Source organism: Clinocottus analis, unplaced genomic scaffold (genome assembly GCF_023055335.1).
Source record: "Clinocottus analis isolate CAN_PGR_092001 unplaced genomic scaffold, fCliAna1.0.p SCAF_14, whole genome shotgun sequence".
Classification (NCBI taxonomy): Eukaryota; Metazoa; Chordata; class Actinopteri; order Perciformes; family Cottidae; genus Clinocottus; species Clinocottus analis.
The window spans coordinates 10,956,880-10,973,648 of record NW_027175865.1 but is presented as its reverse complement, the minus strand read 5'-3'; the positions used below and the strand labels follow the sequence as shown (position 1 = coordinate 10,973,648).

At 42.8% G+C, this 16,769-nt stretch overlaps 1 protein-coding gene across 1 annotated transcript in view; it reads left to right on the top strand.

The window, feature by feature from the left end:
- LOC137785021 (electrogenic aspartate/glutamate antiporter SLC25A13, mitochondrial) overlaps positions 1–16,769 on the top strand; it is a 43,453-nt gene that overhangs the window by 16,048 nt on the left and 10,636 nt on the right. The window contains exons 7-13 of the mRNA XM_068576039.1: positions 545–683; positions 5,848–5,941; positions 6,987–7,071; positions 9,293–9,377; positions 10,518–10,676; positions 12,646–12,698; positions 13,013–13,093. Coding sequence (XP_068432140.1) covers positions 545–683; positions 5,848–5,941; positions 6,987–7,071; positions 9,293–9,377; positions 10,518–10,676; positions 12,646–12,698; positions 13,013–13,093 — 696 coding nt within the window. The remainder of the gene's footprint in view (positions 1–544; positions 684–5,847; positions 5,942–6,986; positions 7,072–9,292; positions 9,378–10,517; positions 10,677–12,645; positions 12,699–13,012; positions 13,094–16,769) is intronic.

The following is a 16,769-nucleotide window of genomic DNA, read 5'->3' as shown; positions in this document are numbered from 1 at the left end:
TGGACCCTCAACACTATCCATCTGATGCCTCAGCTACCTAAAACAACATTTATGAAATGTACTGAAACACGCATTTCCAAAGGGACAGCAGTGAGCGGCTCCTCTCAGCGTTTAACAGCCTGATTTGATAAAGATGGGAAGCTGGTTCACATAAAAGAGTTTGTGTGCAGTCTGGAATGTCCTCAAGAGCCCAGCGTCTATTTTTAATCCGTTACCTTTTTATTTTCTGTTCTTTTATCACTTCCTCCACCTCATAAAAAAAAGTTAATTAAACTCCCTAAGAGTGTTCGTTGTGTGATGGAAAAAGTAGCGGTTGAGACAGGTTTACTTTTCCCTGTGGAGGGATGGTAAAGAGGAACGTTGATGATTAACCACCGGCGTTCGTTAACATTTCCTTTTGACGTGTGACGTTTTTGTCTTACACGTAATCAGAATATCTGGATGAGTTTCTTCTGTTTTGAGTGCTGTGCGGTTGTGTTTGTGAATGTGGGTTATTGCAAGATGGTATTACATGTTACAATATGTGCCTCCATCCTTCGTCCAGGTTGCGGGTGGCACAACCTCTCACCAGGTCAGCTTTTCATACTTCAACGGCTTCAACTCGCTTCTCAACAACATGGAGCTGATGAGAAAGATCTACAGCACTCTGGCTGCCCACCGCCGGGATGTGGAAGTCACCAAAGGTACACAAAAAAGGCTTACGAACACAAATCAGATGCCCGTGCATGATTATATACATATATGCACTCACATTTAATGAGGTTCTCTCAGACAGACAGCATGCAGGACACACACAAAACAAATGTGAGCGTGTCCTGTTTGTTCTCAGATGCACAAACTGTTACAGTCCTACACTTCAGGCAGTATCAAATGTGTTTTCCAGATAATGTATTTACGTCTGTGTGTGCTGAGGGTGGAAACTTGTTTGTGTTTGGTTTTCTTCCTTCCCGGTGGCATTTAAATGGGCACGCTGGATCTGACCCAGCACACGTACTGCATACCCACAATCCCTGATGGAGGCTGTCTGGTCTACGAGACATCCTGGCACTTATCTGAGGACCACTGCTTCTCGTCTTGGGATGGTTTCGTTTGCCAATGAGATTTTCAACTATTCAAAATCAGACAAAAAAAAGAGGAATGCTTTATTTGATGCAAGTCATGTACTCACTTTTCAGGATAAGGTGTTTCACCCATTGTGCACGTTAGATAGTTACAATTATTATATATGATTGTTTTTTACTCTATCATTTAAATTACTGTAGAGCAAAGTTGTAAAGCTACAAGGTGATGGTAATTTGGTATTATTATCTATTGATCCAAAAGCCTTATTTTATTTTCTCTCTATCTCTCTGTTTCCCGTGGTTAGTTTCTTTAAATCGTTATCGCTCTCACTTGCTTCCCGCTCGCTGTCTCTCATTCCTTTCCTCAGTATTTGGCAAAAAGCCCAGTTAGCGTTTTTCTGTCTCGCTACCTTTCTCTGTCTCTTTCTTTCGGACTCCCTCTCTCCGGCTCTGGTCGTCCATTCTGACCTCCCTCGCCATGGCCCAGGGCCACTCGTGTAGCCGTATGATGCTATCTGAAGCTTTATCAGGGGTGTGGACCATAGCCGACCCATGGCAAGAGCCCATGTGCTCCCAGGCTGTTCCCACCATGGGTTCACCGAGGCTGGGCTTGGCTCGACCCGTGGTGGCCCGTAGCCAGCCAGACCTCTACAGCCACCACCCATCCACCCTCCGCTCCCTGAGTCATTAAGGCCTCCTCTGGGACTGCAAGTGCTCGGCTCCATGTAGCGCTGGTCGGCCGACAAACACGTACTGTACACACACCCGCATGTATCAAGTGCGTGTGTATTTTGTACCACCCGATTTTAAACATTTTCTCAGATACACACATGCATTCAGATGCGTTAACACAGCCAAGCATGCACACATGCGTAATCATGCTGATTGATTCCGTATGTGCAACAAGGCCACTGTTTGCCTTGGGGACGCCATTATAGTGCTTCACGCCTACATAACAGCGAGTGCACACATGTGCGTGAGTGTTTGTGTGCGTACGTGCACAGGAGACTTTTACAGAACACATCTTTTATTGAGCCAGAAGTGCACACTACATGGCAGATTATGAGCGTGCATTTTTGTGAACAGATTAATATCAGACTTAATACTTTAAATCCATCTTTACTACATCGTGCCAGAACTGACGATGTGTGAGTCAGTCCACTTCTGAAGGTCATTTGACACCACACCAATGATTGTTCTCAAATAAAAATTGCAGCAATCAGATTGCTTTTTTTAACCAGTAGGGTTTCTTGACCATGTCACAAACTCAGCTTTTTTTTTATATCAGATTTTTTTCAGTCCAGCCTGAAATGTCTCAGTAAATATCAGATGGATTGCCAGGAAATTGTGTCCAGACATTCGATGTCACCCGAGGACGACGCATACTGACTTTGGTGATGGCCTTACCTTTTGTCTAGCGCCACCAAGAGTTTGATATTTTGTGGTTTCAAATGTCGAAACAACTGTTGGCTAGAAATCTAGTGAAACATTAATTTATTCCTCAGGAGAAATTTTAACAACTTCGGGGATCCCCTGACTTTTCATAAAGTGCCATTATCAGATCTAAATTTAATGTTGATACTTTTGTTTATGACCAAGTAGCTGCAAAACTAATTGCATTTCCTATCAGCCTCAACGGTCCCTTGTGTTCAGAGCGAATCAGTTAATGTTAATGAGACTCTTTTTTTTTTACTTGCTTTTTTGTAACAGGTTTTAGGTGTTGATGTGTTTCTTCCTATTTTTTAAACCATTTGTAGTGCACTCTGTAAAAGTGCTGTATAATTCACAATTCATAATATAATACTTTATCAGGCACTCATTGACAACACACAGCAATTGTCTTAACAAATGGTTTAGAGAGTTTACATTGAACAATCAGTCTTTTTAAGTGCTCTTAAGTTGTTAAGTTACAGTACAGAATCTCAGTAGCGATGTCCAAACAGATTTTCAACATCACATGTCGTTTTCTTCATCCTCCAAATAGTTTGAAAATATTAGATTTATAGAGAGTAGGTGATGTTTGTTCTGCTGACTCCTGCGCAGGTTTATAGCTTTTGTACTATCAAGGAACTCTATTTCAATGCTCATCATTTAGTATTCTGTGGACTAGACCACTTCACACAGAGGCAGGTAATCATAAAATGGGTATAGAGGTCACTCAGGTGTGTGTGTTTGTGTGCGTGTGTGCGTGTGTGCGTGTGTGTGTGTGTGTGTGTGTGTGTGTGTGTGCGTGCGTGTGTGTGTGTGTGTGCGTGTGTGTGTGTGTGTGTGTGTGTGCATGTGTGTGTGTAAAGAGAGCATACCTCAGGGGTAAGCTGAGCCTTGGCGGGGTGAATGGCTCCAGTGTAGGACGACTTTGTCACAACCCCAGCCTGCTGCTCTTTGAATAAAGCAGGTCAAACAATGCTGACTCCTCCACTGTAAGCCAGCCTACAGTCAACCTGTTCTTTATTCCACCAACAATAGAGCAGGTCTTAAGTTACGCCGTACTAAAGCTGCCTCAGAAGAACTCTTGAAGTCCATAACTCTCCACGGCCACATGTTCTATTCAGTTTTCTCATGATGAATCCAACATGCTCTGACACTTCTCACTTGTACGTTCCAACCAGGTCACATACTGGTGCGAGTGGCAGAGCATCAGGGAAAAATCAACGTAAAACATTAAAACATTTATAAGGGCTTATAGAAAATGGTCCTGCATGTCCAGGCCAACTTCAGCAATATGGTGTTCACCTTCCTCTTTTCACCTGCAATTGTGGAGGCAAAAATAACAACAAAATGCAACATTTTACTTTGGGGCATTATCCAGTGTTCGAATTGACCGGTGACCAGACCGTTGATTCAAAGTAGCACGTGTTTTCTGAGTTGTCAAAAGTTGTTTTGGATAATGCTGAACATCAATAACTAAAGCAGGTGTACATATCAGGCAGGTTCGGGGTAAATTAAGAAAAAAAGGACGGTCCGACAATGTATGTAACTGGAATTATTTTTCCCTTTAGCAATAAATGTTCAAATGCACAGTTACTACACATTACGTTGGTGCATTGTATGTTGCATAGTATCAATTGATGATACTCAATGATGCAGAATCAAGAATGTTAAATGAAATTATGAATCAGATAAGAATAAAAGAGATGTCACTCACAAGAAACTGCTCTAGTTTGTGATTACAGATTATGGTTTTAAGTGATTCAGTCATCTCAGTACTACTTATTTTGACTTATGTTCATGTTGTAATGACAGTGTTTAATATATCACCCAGTCATTAAAAATATCATGACAAAGTTAACATACCGACTGCAAATAGGTATTAAATACAACATTTCTGTTTACTCCAAGACCTTTTTTTATATTGCTTTAGTGTGTATATATTAATTAAATGAATGCCTATGCCAAAAAAAGAATAAATAGATAGATAGAAAGATAGATAGATAGATAGATAGATAGATAGATAGATAGATAGATAGATAGATAGATAGATTTGTTTGTGGCAGCAGCAAGCAAAATTATATAGGAGACATAAAATATTAAGTATGAAAATACTCAATGCAATACAATAAAATAGTGTATAAAAGAGTGTTTTAAATTTAAGAAAATAATAAAGAAAGTGCAAAAATGCAAACTATATACAGTGAATATGAAGGACATACAGTGAAATAGAAGTACAGTGACTAACTGAACGACAAAAGCAATTACTTGAACCCAGACAAAGATAAACTGGAATTAAAAAATCTCTGTTTATTGTGGTTTTTATGTGAAGCAATCCATATTCTTGTTAAAAACAGTGGACAAGCTCTTCAGCAGCATGGAAACTGCTGGATCAAAATAGAGTAACTAGGGCTCACAGCCATCCAGTAGTTGCTTAACTGCACTCAGAGTTGTAGGTCAGACATGTTCTCATACATGTTCTCATTGGGCTTTGGGACCCACCGAGGTTCCTCGTCACAGATCCATGGACAGAATCCCAAAAGCAGCTAAGGGGTTGATCGTGTTCAGTTTGGTGACATATTTTTTTTTGCATTGCTCTTTGCGGACGACGTCGTTCTGTTTGCTCCATCAGGGCTTGACCGAGCATGCAGTGGTGCTGTTTGGATCCAGCTGTGCAGCTCCAAAGTTTAGATCCGGAAGACGACCAATTGCCTGCTTTGAGTGAAGAAAGAATTGCTACCTTGACTTAAGTAGTTTGAGATATAAGTTTGCTATTGAGGGTATGGATAATGGAGCATGAGATGGACAGCCAGATTGGTCTCCCGTTCACAGTCTCGCAGATGTTGTACCCTTGTACTCCCGTGGTGACATGGAAACTAAGGCTCTTGAGTTACCTGTCAATCTACACTCCTGTAGCAGCGGTCGTGAGCTTTGAGTTGGTATCTGTGAGTTCAAATATTCAGAAAGAGTTCAGAGTTTGCGGCTCCTTCCCATTGAAAAGAGGCTGCTTTAGGTTGCTCAGTGATATGATCATGATGCTCCCCGAGTGCCTCGCCGTGGAGGTCCCCAAACACACTGGAGGAATAATATGAATCCCATCTGGCCTGGAAATACCTGGGGATTCCCCTGATCAAGCCAGAGAAAGTCCTTTCGGCTGTTGTAATGTCTGTTGAGTTTGCTGCCATTACGGCCTGAAAACAGATAAGAAGTGGGAAATAGAGGAATTTGCTATTTTAGATATTTTTTTATTTGATTCATTTATTATTGTGTTTGTATTTTTTTTACTTTGGCATTTTTGAAAATCTGTATCTTAAAGTGTGATGCTTTGAAGAAAAATACATATCTGTCTTTATTGTAGAGGAGTTCATTGTGGCAGCTCAGAGGTTTGGTCAGGTGACGCCCATGGAGGTCGACATCCTCTTTCAGCTGGCTGACCTGTCAGAGCCCCGTGGGTAAGAGGGACACTCACACACACACACACACACACACACACACACACACACACACACACACACACACACACACACACACACAAACACTCTAGTTTTGATTTAATAGCTACATTTTGATTATGTGACTGTGGTTTGTGTATAACTTGCTTTTCATTTTTAATGTTGTCAAGAGATTATCATTAGTAAAGTGGATATGATGACCAAGCTTGTGTTGTTCTATATTTCACTAACAACAAGCAAATAAGTTCATAATATCGTCGCTGTTGGACAGCTGGGAATGGAGGAATAGCATTGTAAGTCCATCCCACACTTGCCCCCTAAAGTGCACCTTAAGCCCCAGGGTCCATACCTCAGAGAGACGAACGCTTTCTACCTCCTCAAACTTCTCTGCAAAGGATCAAAAGAATCAGCCATGACGACGTCAGTGCCAGAAACTCCTCTTTCAGTCCAAAACCAATCCAAACTCCCATTTTTCTTTAAAAAAAAGGGGCAATTCCAGCCCCTATGAGCCGTGGCACACAACAACTGTATGAGTTTCACATTCCCCCACTTCCTTTGCGTCTGCCTCGCGGCCCAACCGATGCTCTCATAATTCCTAACCCCGGCCTGAGACACCACCTGATTATTATTTCTGGGCAATGGGATACTTTAATAGCCCTCTCCACTCCCCTTGATTGGAGATGCGAGAGATAATAGCCTCAATATTCCCTCAGCCTGGGAAATCTGGGACCGCCATAGAGATGCAATGGAAAGACTCAGAAAGGCCGTAGTCTTACATCCAAAGGTTAAATATCGTTGTTATACTTGGATGACGGGATAAAGGAGTGGGAGTTGTCAAGACCAATAAATCGGTTGTCTTACTCAATCATGCCAAGCACAGGCCTCAATTTTCTCATGCCACAATATTCACATGAAACGATGGCGAAGTATCTGTAAACTTCACGCCACTTCTGACTGAAAGATCGTGCTTCTAAAGGTCAGGGACTTGGTGATGCATTGATGAAATAGTATACATCTCACTCTCTCCATTCTCTGTCTTCATCAGATGTGTTGGTTTAGTGGACATTGAGCAGATCGCTCCGCTGGAGGAAGGCGCCCTTCCCTACAACTTGGCTGAGGTCCAGAGACAGGTAGCGAATATGAAGACTTGTTGATGTGTTTGGTTTCCTCTTCCACACTGGCAGCTCTTTTTTTCGCCTCAGTACATTCTCTAGGGCTTCATGTCAAAAGAGTAAGATTCATAATTAAGGATAATGATATCTCCTGTTCACAAGTAATCAATCCCCCATTGATTTGTTATGTTGGCATGCATCGCACAATTCATTCATTGAGACATTGTTTTAGAGTTACATGTCAGTAAAAGAAGAAAAAAATATAGGAAACACAGATCCAAACAAGTTTTGTCAAATATAAAGTGGAAAGTTTGCCCTCAAAACTTGCCAGTGTTTGTCGTTCCTTCTCATTTTCAAAAGTTCATACCAAGGTTCCTACCAAGTTGTGTTCAAGTAACCTCCCGTCTCCACCTTCCACTTAAAGAGACTTCCTTTACAGTCTTCTCCTTGTCATGCGTCTTAAAAAAAACAGACAAAACTCACATATCCAAGAAAATAAAAACGAGAGCCATCCTCGAGGCCTCGTGAACTTCAAATATGGTTCACATGGCAAAAGATAGATGTGAAGAGAGTAACTAGAGCAATTTGTAATGAAGAAGAGGATGAAGGTAGTATGGACAGCCAAACAGATGAGCGGAGCCCTGTTTTCCATCTTCGGGTGTTTGGTCAGAGTCTTGTTGCCTGGTGGGTTCCAGCACTACAGAGAAGGCTTGGCCAGGCCATATTGGAGCAGGCGGGGGCCAAAGGGGAGAAAGCAAAGGGGCCCAGCACTACACAGACGCCAGTCCCACCACAATGAGCCACTTTAGGCCCTTGTGGTTTGGCCTCAGGGGCTGGCCGCCAGCTAGCTGGAGCTCGCTCTCCTCATCTTTTGCTGCTTCTCTCTCTTTCCTTTTTTCATCCACTTTTTTCTCCCTCTCTTATTTTTCTTGATGTTAGGCGGTTGGCCGTTTCTCTCTTTATATCCTGGTAACTTGTTTCCCTCTTTCTCCCTCAAACATCTTGACAGTTAGTATTGCCGAGTTGTACCAGCGAGAGAAGAGGGCTGAGGTGGAGACGGTTGTGAATAAAGGAGACATTTGAATGGGACGAAAAACCTCTGGGGATGAATTGTAGAAGGGGGCGGGGGGTTACTTTGACAGGTGGACCTGTTCTAGAGACTCCCATCCCCCTCTCTCACACACACACACACATACACACATGAACCTACTTACAACAACCAACCCCCCCACTCTCCCCAGGGTCGAGAGGCCAGAGCAGGGCATACTAGACAAGGCAACAGGTACCTCAGGTGGGAGGGGAGTGTGACCAAAAGTTGGCTACTAACACTCTTCCGCTATTTGCATGTCATGGTGATGATCACATGTTGTGTTAAGACCACCGAATGCTCCTCTTATGCTACATTCACATCAAAAGCAAAGCAAATTTCCGCAACGCTTTTTGTGTGAACGCTGCATTCGTTAGGTGTGCTGAATTTTCTTATTCATTCCAAGTGAGCAATAAAAAAATGTATTTGTGTTACTTTCATCAGTTATTGTATGTCATTCTGAAAAGATTAGTCTACTAGCTGATTAGTCTATCAACAACAACATGAATCGTCAATTTGGATAATTAATTATTCTTTCAACAAATTATTCAAAAAGGCCTGTCTGGTTTTGAGCTTTTCTGTCTTTATATCACAGTAAATTAAGAAGCTTTGTGAGGACATCCTCTTGAGCTGGTGGACATTTCAGTTTGACATGATATAGTCTGGAAAATTAACCAAAAAACACATTCATTGTTTAGAAAAATGATCCGTAACTGCAGCTCTGCTTTTTGCATTAATATTATACATCCTGAGTGCATATGAATACATGTTTGGATATTATGACTATTTATTTATTTGTGCATTACCTCACAACATTCACATGGTCTTTTATTTAGGTAGCTTTCCACTTTCTTTCTTGTCTGCGTAGTTTAATTAATTGACCATTATGCTGTGTACCAGTGTTCATCATGAAATTGGGACTCGCTGTCAAACACCAGCAAGTGTGACACATTATTGATTTAATAGCTGGTAATTAAGCTTGTGTGGCATGCAACGTTTTCAAGAAACATTATTCAAGTGTATGTGGACCAGTAGAGAGAAATGAATGTCCAAAACAGTAGGCTGTCTCGTGTCATGTCTCACTGTTGTTAATTCCTTGTCTTCCCTTGCTGCACTAATGTCTCCATTGTCTCTTTCCCGTTGTGTGAGCAGCAGTCGGGCGGTGACGTCTCCCGCCCCGTCCTCGTCCAGGCGGCAGAGTCGGCATACAGGTTCACCCTTGGCTCAGTGGCAGGGGGTAAGAGTCACACCCTTTTGGCTCTCTGCATACCTTCACCCCACCACCGACCCACCCGCCCACCTACCTGCTTTCGTGTCTACCTTCCCCACGCCCTCTGCTGTCCTCATAAGAAAAGGGCGAGAGAGAGGGGACAATGGCCCCTCTATTGCTCTATCCCTTACTAACAACAGCAATGGTTGCTTAAAGAGAAGTGCTCCCTCTCTCTTTTTCCCGCTCTTTCCCATCCCTCTGCCTCGTTCTGTCCTGTCACTTGCCTCTCGGCGCGGCAGGGGAAAACCCTCCTGTGTGGATTCTTTTGTACCTGTGTGGGTGATCAGTAAAGGCAGGATGAGGGGGTGAAGGGTGGGGCCTCGGCCTTGTGTTTGTCTTCAGACTCCCCACTGTTTTTCTACTCCTCCTCCTCCTCCTCCCTTCCTTCATTCCTCCCTTTTCCTCCTCCTTCTATCCCAATGTAGACAGCTTAATAAGGAGGTATGGGTCTGCCATCCCTTCTTTTCTCTCAGTCTCTCTCTAATTAAGTCTGACGCCTTGGGTCGGTTCTTTTTGTTTGTGTCCGTCTGACGGGCCGAAGACACTGGGACTCAAAACACTTTGGCGTCTTTCTTAACATTACCTCCGCAGACTTCCCCTTCCCCTTCCTCCTCCGCCTTTTCCTTTTCTTCCTCTTAAAGGGTCAGCTCACACAAATTACAAAGACATATTCTCTCACCTATCTTCATTGGTCTTGTTAAACATAATCTTCATAATTTAAATCTTCTTTTTTTTGTGAGGTTAGTTCGTATTGTACAAGACTTTTAATGTTTAATACCAAACGTTCTTAATGGAGCAAATCATGCATCTTTAGTTGCACTTCACACATGTGATTCCTAATAGTTTCAAAAGAAAAAGAAACTTTAAGTCATTTTCATCAAATATTTCAATGTTTTTTTAAAAATATAGTTCATTTTTTATTGTTGCCTTCAGTTGCAAAACACAAATATGTAGGCAAATAGGTTGGGTACAGTTGCTGGATAAGTTAAGGGGAAGACAATGGTGGCATGGTCATAACAATAAATGCTGAATATGGATATTTAAATAAACAAACCTTTATACAACATGAAATCAGTGTCTAAATAACCATTTTATTATTCCTTACAGCTGTGGGTGCCACAGCGGTGTATCCCATTGATCTGGTGAAGACTCGCATGCAGAACCAGAGGAGCAGTGGCTCCCTGGTGGGAGAGCTCATGTACAAGAACAGCTTTGATTGCTTCAAGAAGGTGGTGCGCTACGAGAGTGTTTTTGGACTTTACAGAGGTCAGTGTGCATGGAGACAGATTCAAACCTCACACGTTTTAATGTGTAATGTCAAATATCTACACACAAGTAGTCGTTGATGCAAACTGTGCAGTTGATCCCATCTTTGAAGGACCGTGTGCCCCATGCTGGAGTGTCTATTATACAATCACTGTAATGCATCACTTGTACCTTTCAGATCTTTCTTTTCAGCTCGTATAAAATGGTACTTACCATGGCCATGCAAGAGAGCAATGTACCAAAGGTTTAATAAAAAATGTTGCATTTACAGACAGCTTTCAGAAAAAACAACTCATAGGAAGTCAAATTCAAAAAACGAGGCTTGAAAGAACAAAAAAGGTCTGAGATGTGAGAGAAGAAAGAAGAAGCAGTGAGTAGTGGGGACAATTAAAGTGAAGAGAAGGAAGAGGAGAAGAAAAGTGTAGGGTGGACAGGAGGACTGTGTGAGTTCACCTCTCTGTTGACCTGTCTCCTTTGAAGTGATTCCGGCTGGCTGGGGACTTTAAGAGTAGGACAATGAACGTCACACGCAAGGCCACATACCTTTAGGCCTGTGTCACGATGTGGTGATGTCGCATGTCTGGACTTACACACTCATACGCACGCAGACAATGAGCAGGTGCACAAGTATGCAGGCATGCACACACGGACATGCAGGCGACCGCTTGGGCATTCAGGTACGCACATACCAGGGCATGACATCCCTAATGACTACCTGCCCTGTCTTCACAAGCTGGGGTTAGGGTGTCTGTGTCGGTATTGTCGGGGTCGGATTGAAGATGGATTGAAAAACGGTCCCCTGGAACAGTGGCAGGGCCCTTTTAAAATCCCATGATTCTGATTGACAGCACCGGCTCCCGAGAGGAAACTTGAATGCATGGATTTCTGAGGAAAAACACAAAGGCCATCAAGAGTGAAATGGCTTCAGAGACGCAGAGACTGACAGGTCTGGCTCCAGATAGATGGCCAGACAGGTTTCCTGACAGCCAAGCTGTTGTTATGTAATATAAGTTGAGAGTGTCTTCACTGGAAACCTCTGGAAAAATCTGCTGAGTTAAGAAAATACGTTGTCACAGTTACTAATGCAGCACAATGCGGAGAGCCCTCATGCAAAACAGTACGAGAGAGACAGGAGCATCTTTACTTCTGTCGCTCTTAACGGTTTAGCCAAAATACATTGGGTGTATTTGTTCCACGTCGAGTCATGTGTTTGCATGTATATTCTGTATTGAACAAAGTATGTCGAAATAATTCAAAAAAAAAATTAGGTTTGCTTGTTTATGAGGCCCAGACTTCAATCAGGTCCTTTTGCCAGCTTTCAAATTAAGTGTATGATTATGTGTGTGTGTGTGGCCTCGCTACACACACACTACTATAGATCATTAACCGTAAATTGGAGGGACCTTGTGTGTGTGTGTGTGTGTGTGTGTGTGTGTGTGTGTGTGTGTGTGTGTGTGTGTGTGTGTGTGTGTGTGTGCGTGTGTGTGCATGCGTGCTTCTGGCCTTGGGGCTGGGTAGGGGGCCAAGTTTCATTGTGCTCTGTTGTGATTATTTTGTTTATTTTTATCCTGCCCTGGGTTGTAATTGAGGTCTGTGTAAACTTTTGGTTGGTTTGTTTTATACTCTGCCCTTTTTTCTATTCTGGGAGGCAGTTTCTCTCTCTTCATCCTCTCTTTACCCCTTCTTCCTCTCTCTCTCTCTCTCTCTCTCTCTCTCTCTCTCTCTCTCTCTCTCTCTCTCTCTCTCTCTCTCTCTCTCTCGTTGCTACTCTGATGTCCCCACACTCCACATCAATGGATTTCATTAGCGTCTGGAGGATCTTGCAGGGTCAGACGCATGCATTGGGAAGCCACACGTGTGGAGTGTGTGGAAGTGGTATATGTGTATGTATGTATGAGTATGTGTGTGAGTGAGTAGGGGTACCACAGCACTCTTTTTTTCTAATCATCTCGTCATTTTCTAATGATAGGTCTCGTACCACAGCTACTGGGTGTGGCGCCCGAGAAAGCCATAAAGCTCACAGTAAGTCACTGCAAAGAAAGCACATAGAGACACGGATGCACGTTCACAAAGACGGATATCCATGATGTTCGTACATTGCTTCAATCTTCCTGATGGATTTTATATAATTAGATATGACACATATAACACACGAATAGTTGTGAAAACTTATAGCAACATGCACATACCTGATTTATTCTGTTAGTTAGATTTATTGTGTTAGTTTTAATTAATTAAAACATTGTTCACAGTATATTATACTTTATATTCAAATCATGTTCTAACATATCAGCTTCAAAAATCCATTGTGTGATATTGTAAGTTTGTGTTTCCAGGTGAATGACTTTGTGCGAGGAAAGACCAGACAGAAAGATGGAAAAGTCCCTTTAGGAGCTGAGATCCTGGCCGGTGGATGTGTAAGTCTCACATTAGCAGTTTCTTACATTTTGTTATGGAGCTTATTTGCTAGTAAAGAGTAAAATGAGGTCAGAGGTAACAACCTGGACAGAATTGTCCAGGTTGGCCTTTAACTTTCATAATTCTTTCCTCCCATCAACTTCTAAAATATAGAAGGGAAATGTAAACAAAGCAATTAAAACAAAACCACTAGGTTACTCTCAGTATTTATTAAACAGTGACTTTCATATGTGAAAGTAAACCACACTTGACAAAGACTCTCATGTAAGTATGGTGTTTGGTTCCAAATGTGAACTCTGAATCACTAAAGGCCAACTCATACTTCATACGTTATGATGCATCACCGCTGCAAACTGGAATGGAGCGTGGATCAGGAAATGTGCATGCGTGGAATACAAACAGTACCAAGTAAAACCATAACCCAAAGTCATACTTGCAAGAACACACAAGACACACAATACAAAGCTACAAACAGGAGCACATAATATGTTTGCATGCTTGCTCAGTGAGTACAGAGCTGTGCAGCGTTTTAACTTACTTTTTTATGTTAGTTTTAAAATTGCCCAAATACAGTGCGTCGAAATGGCATCGTACAAGGTTGTGTGTTCTGTACAAGTGTATCCGAGGCTCAAAGCGGCAGTGCTGGGAATTTTTCTTAATCAAGTGAGTGTCTGATCTCACTGAGCGGTCTCACTTCTTCACCAAGCTGAAGGCCCCTCACTCCAAATCTCTCCTCCGAGTTCTATGTGATGGTCATTTCCACTACAGTTGTCAGTATGATTATGGCAACAGACATTCAGCATGTTTGCAACAGTGTGCAAGTACTTTGCTCAAATACAGTCAACATAACATATTTCAATGTTCACTTTCTTTTCCATAAAGGCCCAAACATTGCGTGTCTTTCTTCAAAGTGCACTGTGCTGAAATGATGCTGCACAGTGTGTACAGTACTAAGGCAGCATACATCTCTTAACTATGTTTACCTGTTTCCTGAGTGCCGCCCGTCTGACAGTTGAGCGGACAGACATGGACCTGTTTGGAGGCCAAAAGTCGCTGTTTGTTGATGGAACGAGTAAAGATCACACATGAAAAAGCGAATGAACGTACTGTACACGCTCGCAGGACTGTGTTCATGTATGACAAACAGAAGACCATACAGGTGCACAAACACACACATGTGTGTGTGTGTGTGTGTGTGTGTGTGTGTGTGTGTGTGTGACTGCGCACACACACACACACGCGCACACACACACTTCCAGGCAGGAGATGAAGATTGACAGCGGCTGCTACCTGAGACCCCTACCAGTCCTTTACCTGCTCCCCTCCCATCATAGGTTTTGATCACTGAGCTGTCACAGTCTACCCCCAATGCACACACACACACACACACACACACACACACACACACACACACACACACGCACACGCACACGCACACGCACGCGCACATGCACATACTCTCACTGAGAGTCCACCAAGGCCGGCAGCTTTAGCAAATGAAAGAAGGTCTTTCACTCAACCCTCTTTTGATGCTGATCACTAAAGCAAAGTATTTCAGGATACACAAGTCATTATGGGTTTAGCTCCACTCAGGCACATTCAATTGACTTTATTTGTTCCAGGAATATGTTTTAGAAATGTTTTAGCACGGTACATTTGCTGTAAATTTTCTGGGGGTGGGGGAGTTTGATTTTTTTTTCTTTTGTGACAGAAAAAAGAAAAAATATATATCGTAACCACAGGAAAGCAAATATACTGAATAAACGTTTTCCAGCACTGTACTGGGTGTGAAAAGTAGTGGTTGCTTTTTTTTTTTTTTTTTTTAAATACAAGCCATATGGATTCAGAAGCAGAACCATAACAGATGCATAGGCAGAGGAGAGGATAAATGTAGAGGAGAGGAGTGTGGATGGATGGACTTTTCCTCTTTTCCTCTGTGAGCCGTCGTGACAGCTCCTTTCATCCTGGCTGAGGCCCCGGTGTTAGTGCTGGCAATGCACTCTGCCTGCCACTTTATCTTACACACACACGCACACACACACACACACACACACACGCACCCACACACACACACACACACACACACACACACACACACACACACACACACACACACACACACACGCACACGATCACACACATCGAACCCTCCTGAACCCTGTTTTAGTGAGGCTCCAGCCACAGCACATGAAATCTGTTTATGTCATTTGGGAGCTGTGAAAGTGTTGGTTTGGACCACAGTGTCAGCCTCAGGTCCACGGTCTATAAAGCAAAGATAGAAAGAGAGACAGAGAATACATGGGAATAGTGATGTTATTTGTTCCCGTTTCGTAACGCATTTGTATCTCCTCTTATGCTTTTCTCTGCACCTCTTGTCTTTTCTCGCTTTTCTTATTCCTCTTAAATGCTCTTTTCCTCTCCTCACCTCCTCCACTTGCTCCCCCTTCTCCTCTCCCTAAACCCGTGGCTCAGCACCATTAAGCTCCAGTGCGGGTTGCCAATGTCTAATGATTATTTGGTAAGAATGGCATGCTCCGTTGACTGAGCTGGCTGGATGCTTATCTGGCAGTTACTAGTCTGCATTTTAGGACTTGAGTTACACAAAAATACTTACTGGGTCATTGCTGAGAGGGGGAGCGGGGTAAGAATGAGTCAAAATACAGTAATACTTTGTTCGTGTTCATTGTGAATGTAGCACAGTTTGCATGGTTGGTTTTGTAAGTCTTTGTAATGAGTTTCTTATTCAGGCCTGATGGGAACTATTCAAACATTATCAGATAATCTAACACACACACACACACACACACACACACACACACACACACACACACACACACACACACACACACACAAAGAGACCTGCAAATGTAGCGTGAAGAGTGTTAAGTATAAATGAATTGTTATTTATGGAGGGCAGCTAATGCAGTGAGTGTTTGCCGTGTGTATTTGTGTCGGGGGTCCTCAACCTTATAAGCTCTTGGTATGCTCTCTGCAGCACACACACACACACACACACACACACACACACACATAGCCAGGAGCTGTGATGCGTGCATAAGGTGCTGACGTTCCAGGTTTCTAAGGATCACCTTGCCTTGTAATTACCTGGGAATCATCAGAGAGCCGCCGACGCTGTCGCTCCATAATCACAACCCTCAACCTCTCTGCCTCAACCTCGACCTTCCTTCTCTTCTCTTGTTTTGACTACTCCTCTCTCTTGTTTCTGTCTGTCCATCTTTCTCTCTCTCATTAGCTCCTTCTGTTTATTGGTCTGATCCTCTTGTTTCTATTTGTCTCCCTCTCTTGTCATGAAGTTGTTTTCCACAAGCTCACTAGGAACGTGAGGAGGAAGTGCACGAAAGCTCTACACCATACCTCCTTTTTATCTCATGTTGTCGGGTCTAATTTCAGCTCATCTGTCTGAACAATGTTGTTGTTTACTCTCCTTGAGTAAACAACATCTCTTATCTTCTTCATCTCCAGTCTCATTAGTATCCAATTGAAGCCGCCAACACTGCTAGGGGCCGGAGCCAATAGCCTCTTGATGTGCACGCTATTAGCCAGCGTGTAATCAACTGGGTTATTTCCATAAAACAAGTCATAAAGAGTTAGCTGTGAGATGTAGCAGCTTCGAAGCAGCAGCCCTCCTGCTATTCACAGACTCTCGAGTCTGGA